The sequence below is a fragment of the Phalacrocorax carbo genome, chromosome 1 (genome assembly GCF_963921805.1).
Source record: "Phalacrocorax carbo chromosome 1, bPhaCar2.1, whole genome shotgun sequence".
Classification (NCBI taxonomy): domain Eukaryota; kingdom Metazoa; phylum Chordata; class Aves; order Suliformes; family Phalacrocoracidae; genus Phalacrocorax; species Phalacrocorax carbo.
In genome coordinates, this window is record NC_087513.1 from 153173927 (window position 1) to 153200622 (window position 26696).

Consider the following 26696-nt stretch of genomic DNA (forward strand, 5'->3'; position numbering starts at 1 on the left):
AGCGTGCTAGCTAAGAAGTCTAACTTAATTTATACTTTATATTTTTTGCGGACATAACACTTGTCAAGTTTGGTTAACGCTGGTTTCCTGAACTTTGTAGAGCATGAATAATATGTTGCTTTAATCTGCAAGATCACAGTTTATTGGCTTAAATTGTTCTTCCTAACAACAGAAGAAATACTTCTTTAGCAGTTCAGCTTAACCAAGCAATTTCAGAAATGCAGCTTCTCTCTTGGATCTTTTTAAGTGCCATGAAATAAACAAGTGTATTCCGCATTGAAGAGTTTGAATTTCAGTGGAAGGAGCTTTCTGGTTGTGCTTTCCTAACTCCTTCAGAGCAAACAAAGTAATTCACCAGAGCAGTCCGTACCCGTTGTATAGAAGAACACTGTTTACAAAATGGAAATCATCAACAGAGCTGTAGAAAAAACAGGGTTTATTTATGATACAGTGAGGATGGAATGTAATTACAAAAGCCAAGAAGCACCTGAAAGCAGGAGTGAGGTGAACTGCTGAAAAACCAACTGTCATTGCTATAGAAGTTTATTCGATTTCAGTTTTAAGCATTCAGGTGCATAATCAGATTATGTGAATACGAAATTTGCAGCTGATCCTTCTTTTCCCTCCGCCCTCTCTTGCAGTGGTGACACGCAAGTTTGGGCTAAATTGCTTCTGTCTACAGAAGGAAAGAGGTAGCTGTTCTGGCTGTTTATCGATAACCTGGTTCTCTATGGGAAAAATTGTTGCCAAATAAACGTTTGCTTTCTTCCCCTTTGCTTTTGCAAGGATGGATGCGTGCAAGTTGGGATGGTGGTTGTCCCATCGCCGCCTGCCCCCAGCTGCCAGGACAGGATGCCTTCAGACAGACAGACAGCTGACAGGTCTGGAAGTTCTGCGTTTGAAGGTGATGTGGCATCGAGCAATATGCTTTCCTGTAAAACCTACCCTACGTGCAATAGCTGCTCCAGCAGTACGCGGTTAAAATCTGTTTGTGATGAGCGGCTTTCAGAGGGGAAAAGCTGCAGTGCAAAAACCACTCGGTGCCGCTGCTGTGTGGGCAGTGTGGCACATGAATGGCCACAACCCAGTGCAGCAAGACAGCTTTGTAATGATCCTTTGGCCTCAGGTATGTCTAGAAAAAAAAACCTCAAGCTTGTAAAATAAAATGCTGATCTTCATCATACGGTCTCCTAATCCAAATAGTTGCATTTTTGAGCATTTTTGAACTCCAAAGTGTTGCATTTTTGCCATCACTATTTTTGGGAGGCCTGTGGGCTTCTCTGCTGATGCCAGTGGTTAAGTGCTAAAGCACGGTGAGGCTTGAAAAAAAGAAATCCAGTAAAAAGATGATTGTTTTGGGTGTGTTTGAAATGCCCAAGCATAAAATAGTAAAATCAAAGTTAGGTTTCAATGCCGGACATAAGCACTTCCAGAGTATATTTTCAGTAGTTTGCAAGGGTTTGGCACTTTGATCACCCAGTGTTAATTTAGGGAACTGCAGCTGTTAGTGTTTACTGTTGTGACAAATACAGTAATAGAAAAGATATATATATTCTCTTAAAGTAAATGTAGTAGGTATCTGACCAAGGTAACCATTTATTATTGAATTTTTTTTGGTGTTTCAAAGCTGTGAGTATTTGTATCATCTGGCAAATGACATAAATGTTAGGCTAGCAAAAAATGTATAATATATACTGTCTAGTAGGAGAACACAGTACTAGATCCATGTGTTAGACTTAATTTGTGTTACCCTTAATTTGATTTTACAGACACTTTTAAAAATCAATTTTCCATTCAGCTTTTGAGGTAATAAGTTAAAAAAGCACCAACGTGATTTATTCAAATGTCTAACCATCGTGGAAGGTTTCACTGTATAAGAACTACATGATAAGCAGATTCCTTACACTGTGAAAAACTCCTATAAATTTTTCATACAGACTTGACATCTGCTGATATGGCTTCGGATGAGTCCTGCCTTGAGTGTATCTGCCGAGGGCTTGCTTTGGAAGGGCTGGTCGATCGTAGTGAGCCAGAAGCTGTATTTATTTGCAAAGTAGTGACAGGTTCCGCGTGCACCGTTGCATTCGATGAAAGGAGTCGCTCTGAAATCTTCCAGGCAGCTCCCAGGAGAAACCAGTGACTGTCCTCCACCTTCATCACCAGCAGCAGTGTGCTAAATGAGACAAGGAGGGCAATGGTCAGAGTTACAACCTCAGGCAATGCTGTCAAAAACTTAACATGCAGGAAAAGAGAAAAACCACTAGAATTGCCCCTAATTCTTATCTCCAGAGCAGAAGGTTGGCTAATCCTGCAACTATGTAAGGCTTAAGAGTTTGGCTATGCTTTAGCTATACAAAGGAGCTAGCTCATATGTTGATGCCACTTTAAAATCTTCTTTTATTTTCTATATATTTTCTTTCATTATTTTCTATAGTTAGGATTTTCACTGTTGGAAGTCTTAGAACTGCAGAATCCTTTAGGTGGGAAGGGCCCACTGGAGGTCACTTCAGCCAGTCCCTGCCCAGAGCATGGCTGACTCCAAAGATGCCCTCGATCGCTCCAGGGCACTGTTGAGTTGTTAATACCTCCAAGGATGGAGTTTCCACAGCCTCTCTGGGCAACCTGTTCCTCTCTTTGATTACTCTCACTGAGAAGAACTTTCCACTACAGATCTAACCTGAATTTCCCTAATTATGAAGTCTGTCTTACTCTGTATCACACATGAGGAGCACTGCGGAAACAAAATCAGCTTCTATACAAGTAACTAGTTCCCTCTACGGCATATTCTTTCACAGCAAATTACACCAAAATCATGCATCTTTACACCACTCGACTGTTACCTTTGACACCTACTGTGGTACCAAACTGAATGTTACTTTTCTTCCGTCAACAAAACAGTCAGCTCCTGTCCCTTTAAGAGTTGTACAGCTGCATTTTTAAGTGAAGCCATTTAATTTTCCATTAAAAACTGAAGGAATTTGCAATATAAAAGAAAGCAGCTGGAAAATAAAGTTGCTAAATAGTTTTGTAATGCCCTATATGTTTGCCTGCTTATGTTTTAATAAACACCGTACTATAAAAGTGCAAGCTGTAACTGGCTTGGTTTATGCTGTGAGAGGCCCACTGTGCTCGTATAAATGAGTAACAGAAGTGGCCACCTTTTAACAGAGTAAAGAACTCTGATCTCTGGCTGGTGTTACACGTTGCTGAGGTTTAGATAGTTGTTTTTAAAACCAGCAACTCCTGCGCCTCAAAGTCCCCCACCCAAACCTCAGAGCTGCAGCCTACCAGCTGTCTTACAAATTTGCAAGGTTTGCTAAGCTACGAAGTTCAGGAGCAAAACCATTCTAGCATCCCTCTACAAGAACAAAGTTGGTAAAAAGCAACGTAAACTGTTATAGCTTTGAGGCCTTTGCAGTTGGAGCCGGAAAGCGGTTCGTAAAAACTGCACGTGCTATCTGAGGCCTGGCTTGGGAGCAGACCCGCTTGACAACCTCAGGACGAGCACTGGCATTCCGATGCTCAGTGTACAAGCTCCAGCTCTATGCCTATAATACTATTTCTTGTATTGGCCACAGGCTTCTTTCCTTCTGCAACATGTATGCCACTCTATAGGATGCATGATGGTGGAGTGCCCTTGCTACATGAAATCTTACTGACTTCTACGGCTCTTTGGGCAGGAGTCCATGATGAGTCCCTTCATGACTGTACCTTACTCAGGAGAAGGAGGTGACAAATCTAAGCCAAGGAAGTAAACCGATATGTACTCTGAGCTAACCACAAGTGTGCTGTACTTCTTACATAGTTGCCTGAGAAGCAAAAATGTGTACACCAAACACTTCATCTGCTCTGAACGCTAGCTGGGAAAATGTGGATTATTCTCACTGTGTGCTCCTTGGTGCTGGCAGACTGTTCTGGCAAAAGGTTCTTGCTATGTTGACAACTTTGCTCTTAACAATGGTCAGTGTTAACACAGGGCTTTGCAAACATTTAATTAATCCGTGGAATTCTTGTGATGTAGCTATGAAATTGGTATCAAGGCTTTTTATAGAACCAAAAGAAAGGTCAAACATAGGGCTGGTCAAAAATTTGACCTGCCCTCTCAAAACTTTAAGTTTTTTTCCCCTGTAACTAAATGAAAAGTATCAGATTTCCCTTTACCTTATTTCCTGAAAAAATTAAGTTTTTTGCTTTTGACAAACAAATGGTTTGCAGGTAAGCATGACTATTGTTCTGCCATGACATTTTCTGCCAGAGAAATCTTATTTTTCTCCTCCAACCTTGTTCACTTCAGCATCCAGTTGAGTCTTTAATAGTTAACAACATGGGCATACTGTTGCAGGTATTTGACTCTCGTGTACTAACACATTCTAGCTGTTCTTTACCACGTTAAGCCCTCCAGTGCTTACATGATCCCTCTGTACAGTCTTGCAAGAAAAGCACGTCGGGCCCTTCGGTAGCTCTTCCACTGCACATCTAACGCTAAGCTTTTCTGTAACATCCCATTTCCTAACTATAAGATTGCAAGATCTAAGAGATCATATAACACATGGGGTATACAGCTCAGCTCTCGTTGCCATTAGAAATGAAACACTCAAGTTTGATTTTAACAACAACAGGAAGCTGCCTCTCTTTCCAGAGTAGGTGAGACTTTGGTTTCCAAAGTTTTGACCAAACATCAATGATTTTAAGTTCCCAAAAGACAGGGAAAAGTTTTTTTTGTTTGTTTGGTTTTTTTTTTCTCCAGATCAGGTTCTTAATAGTGATGTACTCCCAATCTTTAGCTGTGAAAATGCATTGTGGGCTACTGTCGCACCTCAGTGCAATTTTATTTGCGAATCCACAGCTGTCCCTGTGTTCTGCTCCAAAGCACTACTACTTTGGTCATAAAGTAAGGACTCCAGATGCTAGTCTGACAAGAGGTAATTTTCTCTGCAATTCACAGAAATTTTGTTTCTCCTCTTCTGCTTCCTAGAAATTAGTTTTGTAGTTCTCTGGTTCCCCAGTATGATGCATTGTTTTGGTGTTGCTGGATCTGAAACAGAGCAGCCTTCCTAGTATCTAAGACTCAAACTTAAAACCCAGTGCCACGTGAAATGTGACACTGGAGAACAAATACCATAAGGAAGGAATATCCGATCCACAAACTGCGCCAGCCTTCAGGGCAGTGAGGAATAGAAGCTTCTTGGCTATGGACAGCAATTGCCACAGCTGGGGCCTCGCAAACCGAGCAGCGACTGATATACGGCCTAATGTCTTCTTCTGCCACAGGCATCATTGGAAGAGGTGCTGTAGTTGAGAGCCAGTAGGATTTATCATTTCGATTTGCATAATAACAAATATCCCCAGGGTTACAGTACAGGAATGGCATAGTACTAAAACGAGACAAACATGAGCCGGCCAGCCCTGTTGGAAAAGAAAAGAAAAACCAAAAGAAATGATGGCAATCATTCTCACAGAAGACAGTGAAAGTTTTAAGTTTCCTGCTCCTTCCCAAGCCCTTCCCAAGCATGTGTCAGTAAAACCCTGCGGTCTGGAATGTTTCACTGGCTTTACAGTCCCCTTGAACAACACTAACGACTTGCAGGATTTTTCTCAGGGGCACTCTATGCAGTCATACAGTTCTTATCGTCTCATTTTGGTGTTTCCTAAGCCTGTCTGCTGAAGTCCTAGCTTTCTCTAGGTCTTTTTTTTTTTTTTTTAGGTTCTTTTCAGCCAGAGAGATGGCATCGTGGCTGCCGCGAGCAATACCTGCACATACCTAGATCCTGGTTGTGTGCTTTCTCTTGTCCTTCAAAGTACAGTAGGCTGTATCCACTCCAGAGTTTGTTCATGCCAACTGGGCACATTGGCTCTTGATCGGACTGGCTGTGTTTCACCAGCAGGTAGCCCATGCTAACGCTGCGACCCGGCATGCCTGGCAGCCCAGGGCTACCGGGGCGGCCTGGTTGACCTTAGAGGGAAGGAAATAACACAACTTAGTCTGTGCTCCCACAAATGCTCTGATGCTAATTGATGTTCCAGCTAAGCTGTTGATGAACAAAGCTAAATTGCACGACGCCTCTTCACATGGTAAGCTATTGTTAGAAGAGCTGCAGTTCTACAATTATAGCAGTTGCTTTTGAAGTAGATTGGTGCTGGATCAGGCTCCCTGGTTTCTGAGATGATCACTATCAGAGCCAGGGAAAGTCACGTATAAAGTTCTGACGAATTTGAGTATACTTTGTACAATACAGATGATCATATTTTTCCTTTAAAATGCTTTCTTAGTTCAAGATCAACCAATGGTTTTTTAATTGCTTGCATTTGCTTCATATGGTTAAAACTATGCTCTGCAAATACCTTCTTCTCTGTATGCTTAGCTAATTAAGATAGTAATCATGCCACTCTCTGATTTGGTAAGGACACAGGTATTTCTTTTACAAATGCAGTCCCTTAAATCTTATCTGTCCAAATATCACCTACCCTATCATTCATTTCCATGAATATAACTGTTAGTAAAACACTAGGCTGAAATACTTAAGAGAAAACCAATATAAGAATACACTAAGATCAAAACAAACTCGCTCACATGAATGGACTGACATCTACATCTGTCAAAACTTATTCCCAAAAATACTGCTTTTAAATAACTCTCTTAAAAGTTAGTTGTCCCTTGTGAAGAAGCTGTGAAGACAGAAACTCCCTCTCTCCTCCCCACCCAATGATGTAGTAACTACAGAACAATTTATGGCACTGAAACAGGAAAGAGGGAAGAAGTGCTGTGTAACATCTCTTACCTTCAAATCCCACTGGACCCTGAAACCCTGCTCCTCCTTGTTCACCTCTGGATCCAGGAGGAGCTGGAATGCCACCTCTGCCCTGGAGTCCTGGCTCTCCAGGCGAGCCTCTGAAACCTTGCACCAACAATGGTTATAAGCACAGTGACTGCAGAGGTATCAACACACTACCCACTTTGTTAACATGTGCTCTACTTGCACGTGTTTGATCCTATCTGCCAGGTTTACTGATGTACACTAAAGGTAAGATGCTGTGGTTCTTGCTTAGGCAAAGAGCACCAACTCCATTGGAAAAGGTTGCTGGGATCAAGACTACCTGAGCCCCACAACCCTAAGCTTACTCTTGCTATCACCACACATCTCTGATGAGGCTAGTAGCAAAAGGCGCATTGCATCGGGTCCACACGTCACTAATACTGCATTCCCTGGGTCTATAGCATGCCCACAAGGATGTGCATATTTCCACCAAAATCGTTCGGTCTTGATTTAAGTGAGATCCATATCTGATGTTGCTTTGACTACTGAGTGCTGTTGAAGTTTTCTCCTGTTTTGCTCAGGTTCTGAATGCCAGGAGGAGGAGGAAAGCCAAGCCCTAGCTTTGGAAGACCAAAATTTAACTCTCCTTTCTGACTTACAAAATTTAAAGTAGAAGAGGGCCAAAGCAGTGCTCTGGTGGCCTCACTCTGCTAAGGAGAACCGAGCTTTCACTCTGACTGTGTGATTCCTACCTGGATCACCTGGTGGACCCTGAGGTCCCATATCTCCTGGGCTTCCTTGAGGTCCTATATTTCCACGGGGACCTGGTGAACCTTGGTCAGCAACCAGGGTTGGAGGAACAGGGGGCAGCCCAGGAGAGCCTGGAGGGCCCTGAAAGCCTGTGATTAGAAGAAAGATGAGATAGTTTGGTTAAAAAAAACCCCTGCATTTTCCTTAATGTGCTTTCACCCACAGATATGTTGCTGTTACTTGGCTGCATATGTGAGAGAGGGACTGTGGTCTGCAACTCACCACCTTGGGTATAGCAGCTATATTTATTATACTGGGGGAATGTGTGTGAGTATGGGGATTGTCTTCTCTTGGACAGCACACAGATGAGAAGGAAATGAATGATCTACTGCTTCCTCATTTATGACGCAGGAAGGTGGGAAGCTCCCCCCAAACAGCCAACAGCTCGCTGAGGTGCAGCATCAACTTGTGGTGGGCTTTGGGAGACACAAATACATGATGGTATAGATGGAGTGAAGGATTTAAAAGATTTTTCTAACATCTTATTCTAATTTCTAGTATGTCTATTCTGGAGGATTAGTTTAGATCAGGAATTCTTTTTATTTAACCGTGAAAGTGGCTCTGATTTTGGAGTTGGCACCTCATGCAAAAAGTTGATGACCCATGTTAAATTCAGGCATCTGTCCAATGGAATTTGCCAGGGGTCACACAGTCATGCAGCTGGAGAGGACTCCGGAGGTCATCTAGCCCAACCTCCTGCTCAAAGCAGGGCCAGTTCGATCAGCTCTGTGGAGCTGCAGACTGAGTAGTTTAGAAAGGAGTCATGCATCTAACTGCACTTACTCACCAGTTACTCCTCTGTCCCCCTTGGGTCCAACAGGTCCCAAATCACCTGGAAATCCTACTGTGCCCATAAAGCCGATGACACCTGGTTCACCCTTACGACCTTTAATGCAAAATGACAGGTGGCATTATTGCATTTCAACACAGATCAAATGAGTGCAAAAGACGTTATTAAAGCTGCTGTAGCATAGGAGGGTCCCCTGCCCCTAGCAGGGGATCAGCATTTCCCATCCTTACCTTTTGGTCCCAGGTACCCAGGAACACCAGGTCTCCCTGGTGGTCCAGGATCACCTCTACTTCCTTTTGGGCCAATTTGTCCACTCAGGCCTGGTTGTCCACTTTCTCCTTTGCTTCCTGGTGGAGCTGGTACTCCAGGCTGCCCCTGTAGTCCTGGATAGCCTGTTTAGAGCACATATAGGTTGTAATCTGTTTATACTTAAGACCTGGGCACAAGGGAAAATAACAGTACTATCTAATTGTATCCCATCAGGTTTTATTTCCTTAATTTAAGCGGGGAGCTAATGCTAGGCTCCCCAATAGACTTATTCAGCACTCCTGCTCCTCCTCTCAGGCTGGCGTACCCTTCTGCTGCAGTGGCAGAAGAATCAGAGCATGAAGCTCCTGCAAAGCACAGTGTCATCTCAAGCAAGATTTCAGCAGAAGTGGGATGCCCGCTGAGACACAGTCTTCCATGAGCTATTCCTTCCCCAGCAAATGCCCCACTTCACTAGGTGCCTCCCTGTTCATCCTAAATTCTCCAAGTAACTAGAGAGAAATCAGAGAACAGCGAGTACCTGACTCAGTGCCAGGTGGTAAATAAGCCAAGGACTTACCGTTCCATGTATCTTAGTACTTCAGTTGAACATCTGGATACAAATAACTACTTCATTCTGTCTTGGGAATTATGGGAACAGCTTCTTTTTCCAGAATCATGTATTGCCTGAAGCTAAACCTTCAAAGAGAAACCTGGCAGGTTCCTCTTCAGTTACCTCTGCTGCCTAAGAAAACATTTGGACCTTGTTTCTAAGGAGAGAGGGACTTACTAACTAGGGTTTTGAGTGGGGCACGTCTCGTGCTGTCTGTTGAAGTTGGATCACATGTGGATACAAATGCAAGATCCACGTGACAAAGTAAGAGCGAGCCATGCCTGTCTTACCATTTTGGCTGGGAGATGGTGTTTCTTTTCCCACTCTCCTGACTGCTTCTATTTTTATTTTTTAATCCAATGACTGCCTGGGGAGTGGGAATCAGTATGCAGGCTAACTAACGTTCTCTCTCTGTTTGGAAATCTAGGTATTTTGTTGTTTTTCAGATGGTTTGCCTGTTGTAATAGTTTGCTGAGCTTACGTAAAAATTCCTGTGCATCATATAAAGATGCTAGTGGGACACCTGCAACTCCTGCTGCAAGCTCTTCACAGCGGCACTATGGTTTGAAATGACTGTGCAGTCCAATAAGCAACAGGTATATCAGCCTCTAAATATAGAAAGACACAGAGTAGCTCTGTCATACATGTGAGAGAGGCAGGCTCACAGCATGGGCTTTTAGAGAGAAGAGCTAATGCTTCCCTATGTAACGTAGTTTGCATGGCATTTTCACATAGGAAAATTCTGTAAACGATTAAGAAAATATTCCATAGACTTGCAAGTCTGCCACAGACCCCAGATTTTAAAGGAGTAAATTAGCATAATGCTTCTGAAAGTTAAGAGAATTCTGGATGATTAAATCTGTTATTTGCATGAAAATCAAACCCTTCCATCAGGACAACCTGGAGGAATGCCCTTTTGCTTTCAAGACGTCTGTCCCTATTATCTTATGTACCATTAGTTCTGTCCAACAATTATTCATGCACGTTGGTGTTGTGCTTAATAGGGATATTTTACCGAATCAAGACAGAAATAACAATGACTGCTGTTGCTAATCCAGTACTTAATCTTCTGTTGCTGTCTGAGGGCACAACCTTGTACTTAATCTTTTATTGTTGGCTGAGGAGAACAAGGCATGAATTACCTGGCACTCCGTCTAGACCTGGGGAGCCTTTATCGCCAGGATATCCTGATATATTTGAAATCCCAGGAGGCCCTGGAAAGCCTTCCTCCCCAGGAATGCCAAAGGGCCCTTGGACTCCTGAAAGGAAGAGAAGAAATAATCAGTACTGCAAGGAAAATGCACAACTGCAATTATAAGGACTTACCTTAGACTAAGTATAAAGAATGGGCTTTTCAAAATGGAAAACACCTGCAGTTCCCACTGATTTTTGTTTTCTTTTTTCAGATGACGCTGTGGAGGTTTTTCTTAAAAGAACCAAATACTAGTTCTGTGCCAAACCTCTCTGTATAGCTAATTACATCTCACTGTGTGGAATGGTAATAATCTTGTGCCTGCCAGGTAAAATATTATTTCAAGATAGGAAGTACACAAATATCCTAGGTACACTGAAGCAGACAAGAAAGCAGCTTTGTTCTTCTACGTTCTGCGGAGCCAGGGGTCACAGACACTTAAGCTTTTTTGGGGTCATTTAAAACCAAAAGTTTGAATCCATGAAGTTCTCTCTAGATGAAAAGTGTCAAATGGCCAGAAATGTGGCGCACCAATGACAGATTATTCTTTTAAGTAGATTCAAGTTGTCAGGAATCCACAAACCCCACTTTGTTTACTCATTAAAAAAAAATTATTCTGACAAACAAATATGGGTGAGATAAGTGAAATAGCTGTTTCCTCCAGGGCTTGATAATAAATCTCTGAATGTTGTTTGAGATGGCACAGCATGTTAGTAACAACAATGCACAACACAAAAGAATAGGAATGAGCCATTGAACCAAGTAGGCGAAGGCAGTAAGGTTTTATATCTACGCCAGTCCTTAATCCTTCCAGAGCTAAAATGTTGGAAAACTTTTTAAAAACCTTCTGTAATTAGTTGATTCATCCATAACATTAGACTGGTGGCTTCTTGATGGGAGAAGAACTGGTGGTGAACCATACTGAGATAAGTACAGCCCGATACAAGAAGGTGGGTTTGAGCTGGAAGGCTGTACGCTTACATTGCGCGGGGGGTGATGGTACCAGTAAAGCACTGTGAATGGGAAGAGAACTGGCGCGATCAGCGGGACAATCACACCTTGATGGACAGTGAGGCTTTCAGAAGAAAGATAAACATTGACGGATTTGCAACAAAAGGAAACAAAGAAAAGCTATAGCTTTTGTGTAACTGGAGCCTCATTAAAAATATTTTGGGAGCTGATGGCTGAGAGTAGCTTCTGGCATTTACAGTGTGCTGAGCTCAATGGGTGCTACAAGATGCTGCTACCATGGGGAGGGACGCAGGCTGTCTCTGAGGTGCTGGCTTGTCCATCATTGGGCAATACACACCGCTGTTTCTGAGCAAGGGCTGGCTGAGCTGCAGCACTGACTCCAAACAGTGACCTTCGCCACATCGGGAGCTCTCCTGCGCAACTCTAGGCTATACCGCGTTTTGTGGCACCTATAACACCCACAGCTGAAACAAATATGTAGGTCACATTATCCATAATACAAACCTGGAACACCTCTGTCTCCCTTCTGACCCGGAGGTCCTTGGCTGCCTTCCACTCTGCTCGGCTCTCCCGCTTCCCCTTTGTCACCCACTGCACCAGGGAAACCTGCAGAGCCGTAGCCGTCTGGACCTGTTGTGGAGTTGTTCAAAATTAAGAGGACAGCTGAAGTGGTTCTGCATGTAACAATGTACCAGAATGCTAACCTACAGGTAGAGAGCATGTGGATTTACTAAATCATGAGTCTCATTGTAAAAAACAGCTCATAACTGGAAAAAAGGCCTTGAGGCTTTAACTTTATAAGATGAAAGAAATGATGATCTGAAGCTGTTTTCTAATCCATCTGTGTGGCAGCACATAGTGTATGAGGTCTCGCCAACCAAACTTGCAGCCAACACAATGTTGTGCTTATGAACAGGCAGAATAAGAGTCTCACTTACCTGGTGATCCTTGTATGCCCTTAGTGCCTGGTAAGCCATGCAGTCCACTGATTCCTCTTAAGCCAGGCAAGCCTGTTTTAAAATTACATGAATGATTATCATAATAGTTTCTATGAGTCTGTATATATTCCTAGGCAAAAAATTCAAATGCTTAAATACATACTGTGTTAAAATCTTGTGTATTATATGCAAATTAATTCGCTACAATAAGCTTCTTATGAAATACACCACACCATGGCTTTGTGATTGGCAAATTTTGTTATTATCCAATAAACTCACTTGGAGATTTTTTTTTAATATCTCTGATCCGTCTGGTAGCATGCCATTAGTTCCAGTCTCGCTGCCACAATTTTGTTAATAACCATTTAGTTTTCAAAAATCCTCAAACCAAGACAATTATGGCATAATTGTAGGCTCTAAATGTGATTATAATTAAGCTCTCTTCAGGAGAAATTCACTCTGTGTCATTTAAAAAAACCAACAAAACCCTAACAAAATGTCTAATAGCTGCTGCCGCTGCTGTTACAGGTAAACTTTATCCCATCGATTTGTACCTGTCAAAGTGTTAAGCATGAATTTAAAGCTAGACAGGAATCTCTAGTTAATGGCCAGAGCTCTGGAGGACAATTCAACCTCCACAAAAATAAGTGTTTGCCTCTCTCTTCGCTGTCTATAAAGGCAGCCTCATAACTGTATTAGCTTAGATTTGACACAGATTCAGATAGATGAATCTTACTAAAACCAGGGCAATTTCTGGCTGTACTGTAGAAAAAAAAATCAGCTTACTTAATATATTAAGGAATTAGGTGGCAACCAATGAGATTCTGTATCCTGTGATACAAACAGCTTAATTTTAAACTATCACTTGTATTTTGATAGCAGAATTCTGTCTGAGCCATAAGTCATTTATCCTTTAAACCCGACATTGGATCAGTCACAGTTTTTGATGATGATGTAGGACAAGTATATTGTTTGCTATTTAATGCCATATTATAACATTCTAATACTGTATATCATTACTCTTGCTGCATTTTAAATAATTTTTTGTTTTTTATTCCCAGCTGTCGTGAAAAATGAAAACGTCTCCTCAAAACTGCTTTCCTGGTTGAGGGAGGTCATCAGCAGCTAAAGTGAGCTCAGTAGACACCAGTCCTTCAGAAGCCATAAATCAGAAAGCAATCACGTGGGTCTTCGTTAACGCACCTGGACTTCATGAGGAATAAACGTTTACTAGAGGGAACTCTGCCACTTTGAACTGCAAAAAGCTCCCTTTTTTCTTCTTCACCCCAAAGGAACCAGAGCAAGTGCTCATGCTGAAATGACCGAATAGCTGAAGCTGTATGAATACCTGCTCGTCCTGGTAAGCCAGGCCAGCCGGGAGTTCCCTTTTCACCTTGAAATCCAGGTGTCCCAGGGCTTCCTTGCTGCCCTGGGGGGCCGACCAGCCCTGGCAAACCTGTGTGACAACAATGAATCATTGCTCATGAGTGACCTTAAAACCAATAGTCCAAAACATGGACTTGTGCCACCTTCATTCTCCCAGGTAGAAAAATGAAGGCCTCATGTCATTGTATGACACTGCACCGCTCACCCAAGTGGAAGAAAACTAAGGAGGGCAAATGGAAGAGAGGCAGGGTATAACAGAACGATTCATTACAAACTTCAGGCTTCTGACAACCTCAGAAATACAGTGGGCTCTTCCTATTAAAATGATAATTGTATTTCTATCACCAGTTACAATAAGTAATTTCATTCAGGCGCACCTCAGTTTCCCCCTGTGCATCTGTTTCGCCTTTCTGACTGGAATGCTGATTGGACAAGGACTGTTTCCCAGGGAGGTACCTACCGAAACTCCTCCAGTCATATAATTACATGAGAAATGTGGAGCAACTGTTCTGAAAGAGCATTTTTGTGATCCTCCTGCAATAAGACCTGTTCTTAAGCCCTGAGTATGTGATCCAGCGAGAGCTGAACCTGACTTCAGTTCTCCAGTACTCTTGTACAGTCAGCCAGCGAGCCTGGCTCAAAGGCTCCTGAGTAACTGGGTCCTGGGCGTTATTGACTTCATTTCTGGCAGAAAAGAGCATTGAAAAGCCCACCTCCTTGCAGTACTGAGACAGCATTAGAATACCTGAGTATGCCAGCAATACAACACTATGACTGGAAAGATGGTCCTTATAAAAAAGGTAAAACTGGAATGAAGCAAAGTTAGGCTTTCAGAATTTCCTCTTAATAAGTTCTGCCACGAGCTCCACATCCTTTTCACTGCTCTTTACCAACTTATAGAATGATCAACATATTAAAAAACTTATTGACTTTGTTTGGAGGGAAAAGAGATCTTTTTCTTTCTCTTCTTAAACAGCTACATTCCTGGAGTGTTAAAAAGAACATTTTACCTTTCTGTCCCACAGAGCCAGGGACACCCTGTGTGCCCTTGGGGCCTTCAATGCCAGGGAAACCAGGATCGCCGCCTTCGCCTTTTTGTCCTGTGCCTCCTCTTGTGCCTGGAAACCCACAAAACCAGTATATTCTTTTAATAATCTCTGTGTGACCCTAAACTAACAAGCATAATGTGAAGCTGGCTACTGAATGGGTCCTGGTCTTGCCACATTCTGCTAGTCAGGGTGCTTGCATGATCTGGGAGAATAAATAGTTGTCTACAGCATGCTGGCCAAGCCATCATTAAATTTGTTCTTAAAAGTACTCCCCAAACTATGTGGAATATGACGCTGATGTTCAAGTGTGCTGCACATGCAGGGAAATTCTAATACATTACCTAACCAACCCAATCCAAAATCAACCTGACCCTGCTAGCCCATATTCCGTAATCATGGCCTGGTAGTGCTTCTTTTGCCATCAATGGCAAAAAATGATATAGAAATCTTTACTGCAGCTGCATGTGCTTGATGTTTACTGCTATGACTGTACTTTCAGTTTGAGAGATGAACGTAGCACATATTTGTTTCAATAAAACAAAACCGAACCTCTTCAGGAGCTGTCATGAGAGCACAGGCTCAACAGCCGTCAAAAGCCCATGGTAAGCTCCCGCTCTCTCCCTCTGTGGGCTTCAGTATATGAAAAGTAATACATCCAGAACAATTGTGAAATTAATACCTGTTAAGCCTGGCACACCAACTTCCCCTTTAAGGCCTGGCATTCCCGGTAAGTCTATAGTTTCACCCTGCTCGCCTATTTAAAGCAAAAATGAACACATGAGTGGTAAGGCTTTAATTTAAACAGTATTTCCTGTTGTTTCAAAGGAATTGCAACTTCCGAGGCAACATTTAGTAACTCTATTATCTTCCTAGAATAAAAGAAGAATAAGTTAAAGAAAGAAAAAAACAAAGTCTCTAGGACAGCTGCCCTCCCTGCCATGAATGGATTTATCCATGGACAGTATGTGTTGCATGAAATTAAAAGTATTAACCTTTTCACAGCCTCCTATGTCTACAATATCATTCTGTAAGATTGTACAAAGACTCTTTAAGACTGAAGACCCTCTAAGACTTTTCAAAACTTAATATTGAACATTTGATGGGGACGAATACAAAGAGTGCTCAGATAATGAACAAACTCACCTGTTTCACCATGTGAGCCAGGAGTACCAAAATGGCCTGAAATTCCTGGAATACCCTTTTCTCCCTATCATGTGATTGAAAACAGATATCAGTTAATGAGGATGAGGATTTAGTCAACCTTCCAAGCAGCACAGTTTGGAGATACTGAAAAGATGCTACGAAATTCACCATTTTTGAATTTCTGTGGCAGTTTATAATTTATAGAGTCATTTGGTTGAAGTCAGTTAAACGAAACCAGTACAAACTAAGTTATGTTTGCAAAGACTTAAATTTGAAATTGAGAACATCCTATTACACATATATGGTAGTAAGTCCTGCAGTCCTTGGACAGGAAGAAGTCCTACTGAAATCTAAGGGCAAAGCTACCTGAAAAAGCACCGTAGTTCTTGGCTCTCTTAAATAAATGGTGTCTGTAAGTCTACTTGTATGATTTTATTTCTTTGAGTGTAACTTATTTGGCAGCCAAAGTGAATCACAGAAAATTACCCTCAGGAGCCGAGATTCTTAGACTCTTCTACTGTTAGATGAGTGACAGTGTGTAATTTTTGGCAGCGCTACCATCAGTCCTGGGAGAAGGGGAAGAGTAAGCCCAGTGCTGAGAATAATTTTTACCAACACTATGGCAACAGGACCAAGGAGGTAGAAGGAAATGCCTGGATCCTCATTGGCAAAAAAAGCTGGCACATGAAATTTGGATGTCTCCCAATGAGAAAAGAAAGGACTCTGCTTAATGAATGTTTGAGGGATCAAGCAAAATTATTTGATCTGTTTATTCAATTTTTATTGCATTTTTATCTTTGCACTGTAGCTGTTCAGCACAATTTCAAGGGGTGAACACCAATCCCTAGAGAAGCTGAAGGCCAGCACAAGGACACTCTTATTCCCTCATGGACATGAACTCACCCTGCCGCCTGTGCTGCCAGGGAAGCCTCTGATGCCAGGAGAGCCGGCTGGACCAGGGTACCCTTTCAGACCTGTCAGCCCTTTCGCGCCAATGTCCCCTTTCACACCGGCCACATAGCTGGGATGTCCAGGGGACCCTGGAGTTCCTGTCTTTCCAGGAATGCCTGGCATTCCCTTGCTACCTGCAGGCAGGGAAGAAGGAAAATAAAGAAGGCTTAGAACTACTAAAGCTGAGAAGGCTGACACGCAGTTGCTTCTGTGTAAGTTTTCCGGTTAGTGGCCGTCTTGAAACATGGCACCATGGTGCACCGGTACAAAAAAGCAGCACACACAAGCGACATGACATAACCCTACAAAGCTTTCCTCGGGGGTGCCTCTGTGAAACACAGCCAGGAGCTCAGTTTTTGCTGTCAGAGACTTTGCTGGAGGGGCTGCAGCGCAGTGGTACGATGAGTGGGGAATATTTAATATGGTAACTCGGAAAAGACACTGATCAATAGTCCTGAATGTGCTTGCTTTGGTTTGCTGTGACCACTGACCTTTTACGCCAAAGAATCCCTTCGTGCCCCTTTCTCCGACATCTCCTTTTTCACCTTTAACTTCCAACATCAGGCTGGGCTTGATCTTTGGGGGTTCTCCTGGGGGCCCTTGATCCCCACGGTCACCTAAAGGGTAAAAAAACTGACCATGTAACAAAAAGCTAGTCAGCAGCACTGTGTTGGAAAAAGCGAACAGAAGAGTGAATTTAGCAAGAAGGGATTAATAGAAAATCTTGCACAAGCTATGGAAAATCCACTTGCATAAAAAGTTACTGGTGTCACTATAATGTGTCAGCATTACAGTCAAGCATAAGAAAACATGAAAACTGAATTAAACTTTTGTACATACAGTCGTGGGGAGCTGGACCTAGGCTCCTCTGTGATAGATAATTTACCTCTCCGCAGATCAGTTAGGTATCGTGTTTATAAAACAAAAAGCACCGGAGAAAGCACAAGCACAGAGAAGTAGCTTAGTTCCAGTGAAAGCAAAACTGAGAGTCAAAAACCCTTGGGCGAAAGAAAATGTTACCAGTTATTCTGTTCCTTTTCTGCATTTGAAGTCTATTGGTGACATCAGTAAATAATATCCCAAAGAAAGGACCTAAATAGACTGTATGACTGCTTTTAGTTCTTTGTGGGATGCAGAGACAGGCCAGCCACCCAGACTTGCCTCCTATGATCATGCACTGTCTGATACTTCTTCACCAAGATGTATATTTGCACTTTTCTTTGCAGGGCTGTTTTCACACCTTCCATTTGCTCAGACCTCCCCTGATTTACTGGGAGCACTGCTTTGCTATCTTTGTACTGCAGACTGGTTTTTCTGAAGTACCTGTCTCAGGGTCCCTAGAAAGAACATTCTAGCCTTGTGATAAAGTGTGGATTTAAAGATAATTGTATATAAAGCAAAAAGGACTCAGTTACAGTTTTTGTTTCACTGATGATGATATCAACTGATACATTTCCGACTTTTAACTGCTTAATTGCCTGGTTTTCTGAATATTTCAGTGCTTTTACAGTGCAACTGGAGCAAAATCTGAATCTTTTCCCCAAAAACACCTTATGCTTCCTGGAAGAAGGCTCTGTTGTGTTCTGTACATGCCCAGAGGTACCACTATCTGAGTTCAGCTGAATCACAAGATGTCTGTCTCCAACCTTAAATGTGTAAAGACTCACAAAGAAGTAACCTTTCCCTGAGCCTAAAATCCAGGCCTCTCGGCTAGAGGCCCATGTGTGAAATAGGGGGAGGAATGTCTGAGCTAAATTTACCATGTGAAAAATGTGTCTTCTTTGTCTTTGTGTCCTTGTAAAATAGTTCTCCAGATGTGAAAAGCAAACACACTGGAACCACCCATAAGCCAATACCTTTAAAGCCGCGTGTGCCCTGTGTTCCTTTATCGCCCTGAGCCCCGATCAGGCCAAATTCTCCTTTGAGTCCCTTGATGCCTGGTCTTCCCTTTAGGCCCGGCATGCCTTTGAAACCATCAATGCCAGGTGAACCTCTTGAGCCTTTAAAGAAAGAAGAGGAAGAGAACTGTTACCTCATTCAGATTTCTGCAAAGTAAATGTGAACCAGTGACTAAAACACTATGAAAACTTCAGTGCAGCAGTACCTATTTTTAGGTGCCTTGATGCCTAGGGCAACCTGCAGCTCTAGATCAGGCACCCAAGCTCTCTGAGAGGTAAAGAAGAGCAGGGGTACACTGAAGTGCCTCAACTGGCCAAGAGGAGACGTTGTGGAGATGAGCAAAACTTAAGCGTTTTCTTCTGAAAGATCAGTCCGACCCCCTCCTACAGATAAGCTAGAGAAAGGTATCTAGTTCCATGCAAGGTTTTTTAGCCAGCCCATTCTTCTACATGTAGAGATACAAATCGTGGGTCTAGGACTGGCTGGCCCTTTCTCACCAAAAATTCCCATAAATCCCTTTTCTAAACAAGAGGACGCTGTTTTACACGGGTCATGCTAACAAACAGATCTTCATTCCTCTCAAATGACAGCTGATCAGTACTCCAGAGTTGTCCTAGAGAAAGAGTCCTGCCTTTCCAACTGACGAAATTGCCACATGCATTTTTAGGCATTCACCCTTGCTTTGTGTTTAACTTAGCTTCACATGGAGTTGAATCCTGTGGAAACTCCCTGTGTGATGCAGAGAGCTTGCATTACACATAGTCTTTTCATGGCTAACAAGTGAGAATCTCAGCGTCTCTTTATGTAAGATTAGTATCCTGGTAAAAGTCAACATCAAGGTCTTGTGTCTGGCATTGCTCAGTGCACAACTGCCAGCCTCAAAAACTTTAAAGAAAAGCTGTGGGGAAGCACCTCTTTAATTTCACTGGAGCCAGTGGGATGGGAACAAAGAAAAGACTTTTGGAGAGAGAAAAGAGTAAATACTGTATATTTTTAAAAGGAGAAATGAAACAGCCATTGCCCTTCTAAATAGGGCTGCACATCACAAGCTAGCATTTTGCCAAGCACAATGCAGGGGAAAAGAGACAGTGACTTTGGAATATATTAGGCATATGACCCCAATTCTTCTGTTTTCAAAACGGGTAGCCCAGCAGAGAACGTGTCCTGTTCATCTCAGCACAGAACAGCTTTAAACAACGTTGTTTTATTTCAAAGCAGCTGCCCAGAACTCACCTTTATCTCCTGGAAAGCCATCCATTCCCCTTACGCCAGGGGGACCACTCACGCCAGGTATACCTTGTAATCCTGGGTAACCTGTTTCACCTTTGTCACCAGCCAGACCTTTCAGGCCCACGGGGCCAGGAAAACCTTGCTCACCATCTTCTCCTCTAGCACCAGGTGGACCTGCCAAGTGAACGTGTGAACAGGGAGATTAAAAAGCATTTGGACATACATGATGACTTCATACAAGGTAGCTTAAGAGGGAGAAAACTGCTATCCTACCAGCTTCATGTTGAGGGGAAAAAATTAGGATTTTTTTTCAACAAAGAACTGCAGACATTATTATAGAGACAAAGCAGCTCATCAATGCAAACCAGTCTCGCGACCAGCTTGGTTCTGCACCCACTCCCAACAGGATCTTCCCCTCCTCTTTAATTTAAGAATTAGGTCCCTTTTCCGTAAGACTACTCCCATTTGGTAGCTTCCCTCTCCCAGTCCGCCACCAAGCTCTGACCTGGCTTGGTAGGTGGCTACAGCAGGAAAAGCAACAGCTCTGGAGTGAGGACCATCATCACCCCTACTTCCCACCTGTGATACCAACACAACTTGCAATCACAGCGTCTGCACTATTGCTGTCATTTCCCTGGCTGGGAATTAAAGCATGGCATGTGCCACAACCCCAAGCTTAACTTTCCACTGTGGAAGCCATACAATTGCCCTGCCACAGAAAAGCGGCAGGAGTGCCACAGGACAGCAATACTTCCTCACCAATAGGTCCTTGAGAGCCAGGCCTGCCGTCTGGCCCAAGGGTTCCTGGTGGCCCTGGGAATCCACGCGTTCCTGGTGTTCCCGGCAATCCCATCAAACCGGGGAGACCTTGTGGCCCTGGGTCTCCTTTGGGTCCTGGCAAACCTGGGTTACCATCCACTCCTAAAATACCATAATCATCCATTAGAGAACATAAATATCTAGAGAGCTTATTATTACATACCACTTTTGTATATACACTAGTCTTTCAGAGTATGCTTTTTCCCCTGAAAATTCAGCGAGAACAGGAAAAGCAAATTAAAAGACTGCTCAATAGTTTTAAAATAATTGACCTAACCGGTACTGATCTCAATACTTGCATCAGAAAGGTTGACTGGCCCTTTCAAATGAATGGAAACAATTTGGCACCAGAAGAGCAGGTCTCTTCCACTTTTAATGCAATAGTTCTGTAATTCCTGATCTCTCTATCACATACATCTTTGTAAGAATGGAATCAAGCAGCTGACGAAACCACTGAAATAATGCTCTGTATCTTTTCTAAAATGTGACAGGCAGGAATGGGAACGTTTAAGGCAGATGGTGGGTTCTCGTTTGTGTTACTGGTCAGAAATTTTCAAGTAAGGTCATTACAAGGCATTGTTATAAGAGTCATACAAATTCCTAAGCAAAAAGGCCCTGATTCTACATGACTTAATGCACTGGGTGAAAATTTATGTCTCTACGATCTAAGAGCAAAGGGGGTGTCAAGATTTAAAAGGTAATGCCCGCTTTGCTTTCAGATTGTTGAAGCAGCAGCGTGCAAGACCTCAAAAGTACATGGCACTTAAAGTCCAGGCCAAGTGGATCTGCTTGTCTTTATTCAGGTTTTACATCAGTGTAGGTCCATTGGCTTGACTGTAAAGTGTGCTTTATAACTGAGGTCGCACTGGGTGAGTTTTCTCAATAACAGAATACAGGCTTTAGCTCTCTGTTCCGAGGGGCTAGTAGTTTAAGTGGCATAGATGATACAAAGGAATCACTAGCTGCTTCATATAAAAGTAAAAAAAATATGACTTATACAAAAATTCACATGATTTTTTTGGAGCCATTCTGTCAGAACTGTAAAATAAATCAAAAACAGACAAACTAGTAATGCTTTTTCTTTTCACTGTACTTATTTTGTTATTACTGAAAACTTAGTTCTACAGAAATGCTTAGAAAGAAGGCACAAAGTTGCACATTTTGTTTTCCCTTTTAAATCCAGATTTTACCTTGATTTTCTTCCCCTTTTCAGAGGTGTTAGTGATGTTTTCTGCCTTTTCTCAAACTTTCCATGTGCCACAGAGCTGCCTTCATCCCCTCCCTTCACTCTGGGGCTCTACTGAAGGTGAAAACAGCTCTCCTCACTTCAAATAACTTGCGAAAGATGATGCTCATCTTTTCTTTTTTTCATTTGTATTGAAAATCATGAGAAGAATCTCCAAAACAGGTTCCTGTGTTATACCTCCTTGCCTTGAGCTCGTCAAATAATTACTACTCCTTTCTCACTTCCACAAAGGGCAAGGAGGTAATCAGTAGTCCTAAATTTAACTATGTGTCCAAATGCTGTTGAAACTGTGTAGCAGGGCGTGCTTAATTCCCACACCTGCTTTTGAAAGAGAACTGAGGGACGGAGTCAGATTTTGCAGAGATACTGTGGTTTTCTCTGTTTTCTATAGGGAGTTTAGCATGTTTTTTAAGCTCTGTGAAATAATGAAATAAAATGAACACCCTGAAGTTATTCAGAAGTATATAATGTTATCTTTTTTTTTGTTCTGAGTGCCCAAAGACTGACCAGGTAAAATGGCTTATTAACATTTACTAAACACTGTGTCCTCCTAGTTAAAATTTACAAATTCTGCACTAGTGCAATGTGCTGTTCTACAAAGCCATGTAATAGCCAAACATCATCTGGCATGGGAAACAACCTCAGTATTATGCAGTATGTAAGTGAAAAGTCAGGATAATAACCACATCACCATTCCCTTAACTACAGTGGGTAATATTAACAGTACATCCGAACACAATGAAGATGGGCAAAATCTGGTTCTCTGGTATCCTATTGTAGCTGATTTCATGTAGTGCAATGTGAAGGAGCGCTGGTCATAAGCAATTGATCTCCAGTGGGTGTTTGATGAGCCAGACATATGGTAACAGTTGAGGTAGATGGGGAAGTGATGGGAGGTCATCAGGCACTGGGATTTGATGCTGGGGTCATCAGTACCTCCAGTATCCTAACATGGTCTCTTACTACTCTCACATCTCTATAATTTGGCTACCTTTATATCACACTCTTACTCAAACATTTCTTTATTTGAAGTAGCTGTTACCTCTAATTCCTGGTAGTCCTTGATCTCCTGGCATGCCTTTCAACCCCGGGAAGCCAGGGAGCCCGACATCCCCCGGGGAACCTGGTACTGCTTCTAAAACTTCACCAGGAAAGCCCTTCGGTCCTGCTGCTCCTGGAGCACCGGATTTTCCTGTAAGGCCTGGGTGTCCCTGCAGTCCAGGTAGACCGTTCGGGCCCCTGTCTCCTCTAGGCCCAGTAAAACCTATAAATAGAACAGGGACTAGGCATCACGGGGTTCACTACAAATACCGGAGTTCAAATGCTAGATACATCATCATAACACCTTTTATATTACTGTAATTTCCTTTAGTTCTTATCAGAAACCTGTAGAAACAAACAAAGTGTTATATAGATGTTTTTAAGCAACACAGCATTTATAAGAACATTTGACCAAATGTGGAAATTGGCAGAACTTACAAGTGACCCCTCAGGATACCTAGTGCCTGGCTGATAAAAGATCCACAGCTCCAAGCACAGTTACTTCTGTACAACTACTTTGACACGGCTATTGCAGTGTTTTATAAACATCTTATTCTGTAAGGGCAAAAAACCCAATTCCTGTACACAAAAACCTGGTTTGATATGCAGCAGCGGTTAAGACATTTCAGTGAGTCAAATTTGAAAAAAATAAATGAGTGAACGCGTATTAGTAAACTGGAAAGACCTGGGGGAGTTGCCCAGATGGGTCATTGCTGTTGCTGTTCCCCACCCATCTCAAGGGGCCAACGCCAATCGCTTCAGGCTCTTGATGAACAAGCGCCACCATGCCTGTACTCCACCCTGTAGGTGAATGCTGGGAGAGCACAAGCCCCCATTACCACAAATGACTGGGGAAAGGCTTCTTGTAGGCTGGGAAACTGGACTTGGACTGGAAGGTAAGTCCAAGCGCTGGTGAAAGACAGTATGGAAGACTGCGGTAAATTGGTCTGAGTGCTGACCACCCTGTGGCCTGGGAGCTATACAGTATGGGAGCCCTAATTTAGCACATACAGCGCTCTGCAGAGCTTAGCAGGGGAAATACAGGACCATGGTTCTGCCCTACGATGCAATTAATTGATGTGTCTTGGACATCCTGGAACCTCTGCAAAGATACAGAAGCCCCGGGATTTAATGTGTACCTATTACAGACTAGCATAAAATACAACAGGCACTGAACGCTTGCAAACACTGTTTTGAAACACAGCTGCCTATGGGCAAGGTGAGTAGTTAGTACTCTGCCTTTGATATGTCCAGTATAGTTTACACTAATGATGGAAAGAGTGACATAAAAATACTAATACCAGTATTTTCTTCCTTTCTGCATCATCATTCTGAGTATATTCCATTTGGAATCTGAAATATCTCGTTACTGGATTTCTTTATTTCTATGTGAGCTTCATGAATTTTTACTGTCATATTTATAATTTTGCACTATAAAGCAGATTCTAAAAGGTTGGTATCTGTTACTTCTCATCATTGCAAAAGTAGCAGGAAATCCTTTTAGATTTGAAAAGTAGCAGTTTTGTATAATGGTTTAGTGTTTGGACGTGGAATGGAATATAAGAAAAAATGTATCTGGAATCAAGTTTTTATGTTTCAGTGACTGCAGTAAAGAGGTCAAAAGTATATAAAGAACAACTAATTACTTCAACATACCTGGAGGACCTGTGAATCCTTCCCGACCTGGGTCGCCTTGTGTACCATTTAGCCCTGGGTATCCCATTGGACCTGGATCACCTGGAAATCCTCTTGCACCTTTTGCACCTAAATTACATAAAAGTAACAAAGTGTGGTTTGAACAAACAAAACAGAAATGTGCACAGAATGTAAGAAAAGGTAGTGGTAAATATAATCGTGATGCGTTTCCGGATGCAAAGATGAAACACTTTTTTTAAAATTTAATGGGACTATACTGTAGCTTTTTAGTAGTATTCAAGATCTCAAGACATGGACCAAAAATCTAGGCTAAATGCTCTTACAAACATGGATTAATCTGACTTAAAGACTAATGATATGAAGGCTACTAGTCTCACAGACTTTTGGAGACTTTTAACGTTTTGTAAATTACGGCTTTTAGCTTAAGGTCAAAAGACAATGCCAAAGAAGAACGCTCAGCAGAAACCGGCACAGATGAGATGCTGTAGGAGGAACAAATTTTTCCCCTCCCTGCTAAACTGATCACAGAACAAGATCAGACTGTTTTAGATAATCATGAAACAGAAATCTAAGGCTAAACGTTAGATCTAATCATCCTAGAAACTGAATACAAATTGACTACTCTACTGAATATATTTGTAACAGTACAGGTCTATAGCTTTGGTAGTAAAAGAAGGGCTGTGCCCTGAAAAAGTGTTCCTCCGGCATTGAACCCATGTTCATACTGAGGTTTCTGCTAACAGGTAAAATGAGACCTCACTTCCTTGTGATGTAGTATTTGACATTTGGGTAAGGGCAAATATTACTGTTTCTTAACATCTCACAACCTGCAAGCATTTTGTAGGATTCTTTTGTTAAGTTTATAAAATTACATTAGTTTTATTACATGAGTCTCATCAATTCATTGTATTCCAAGATCAAGATTTCTTTGAAAATAATTCCTGTGGAATGCTTTGTTTCCCTACCCGCCCCAGCTCCTTGAACTCTTTGAGTTCCCAGCTCAGGCTTCAAGGTCAACAACATGCTTTAACTTTTTAAGTGTTGTTGCTTATCATCACCATAAATTAGAACTAATTTATTTATTACACTGAAAGCAAGTTTCTCTCTACCTCTAACTATGACAACCAAGGAAAATATCGCTTGAATTTTGATGCTTTTTTCCACTTTAGTTTTCTGAATTTCCATTATTTAACTATGATTTTTTGCAGTTTTAGCTGTTTGTTTGTTTGTTTGTTTGTTTTTTGTGAAGGGGAAAGAAACCTTTAAAAAGACCACAAATAAGGTGCATGTAAACACCCAATGCAGCGTGAATACCATTTTCCCAGTACAGGACTATTGTTCTCTCCCTTGTATAAACAATAACTTCTCAGAAAGCAATTAAAAGGAAAAAAACCTAGACTTTCAGGTCTCAATGAAAAAATCTTATGTGCATCTTGATCTTGTATCCCATCTGTAATAACTGACTTTCACTCATTCTGTTCAGTATTGCACTAATTAAGAAGCTATGTTAGAGAAAGAAGGTGGCAGATGGAGGATGCAACCACTGCTTACCACATATTTCAGTAACTCATTATGCAATGTTAGCTGGTGTTAACATGTTGTGCCAAACAGTAGGAAGAAAAAGGTTTCAGTTTAGACCAATGTTTAGTTTACAAGTGCTTTGGATGTACGTTTGAAACAGAAAACAACTTAAACATTTTATTCAATAATAACCACATAGGTCTTGAGACTACTGAATAACCAGGATGTAACTTAAGGTGGGCTGTGTATGTTGCCAGGGATTTCAAAGGAACACAAGGACATGAGGGTGTGAGACTATAAAGATGACTCCTTGTTTGATATACTGGGTGCCAACAGCACCTAGGACACTGGGAGACTTGATTGTCTACAGCAGAGCACCATCCTGGCTGAAACCTTGTGGACAAAACCACATCACTCTAAGCAGACAATGAAAACAGTG

General features: G+C 42.1%; 1 protein-coding gene across 2 annotated transcripts in view; it reads right to left on the reverse strand.

Moving 5' to 3' along the window:
* Nucleotides 1-419: 419 nt before the first annotated feature.
* COL4A2 (collagen type IV alpha 2 chain) overlaps nt 420-26696 on the reverse strand; it is a 149174-nt gene continuing 122897 nt past the window's right edge. For both annotated transcript variants that reach the window (XM_064440380.1, XM_064440388.1), the window contains exons 28-48: nt 24737-24844; nt 23082-23303; nt 20734-20895; nt 19978-20148; nt 18702-18845; nt 17337-17462; nt 16798-16979; nt 15895-15958; nt 15431-15505; nt 14713-14820; nt 13665-13772; nt 12317-12388; nt 11883-12008; nt 10357-10473; nt 8586-8747; nt 8353-8451; nt 7508-7654; nt 6780-6896; nt 5762-5953; nt 5120-5406; nt 420-2173 (exon numbers count right to left, since the gene is read on the reverse strand). In XM_064440380.1, the coding sequence (XP_064296450.1) occupies nt 1919-2173; nt 5120-5406; nt 5762-5953; nt 6780-6896; nt 7508-7654; nt 8353-8451; nt 8586-8747; nt 10357-10473; nt 11883-12008; nt 12317-12388; nt 13665-13772; nt 14713-14820; nt 15431-15505; nt 15895-15958; nt 16798-16979; nt 17337-17462; nt 18702-18845; nt 19978-20148; nt 20734-20895; nt 23082-23303; nt 24737-24844 (3044 nt within the window). In that variant the 3' untranslated portion in view covers nt 420-1918. The remainder of the gene's footprint in view (nt 2174-5119; nt 5407-5761; nt 5954-6779; nt 6897-7507; nt 7655-8352; nt 8452-8585; nt 8748-10356; nt 10474-11882; nt 12009-12316; nt 12389-13664; nt 13773-14712; nt 14821-15430; nt 15506-15894; nt 15959-16797; nt 16980-17336; nt 17463-18701; nt 18846-19977; nt 20149-20733; nt 20896-23081; nt 23304-24736; nt 24845-26696) is intronic.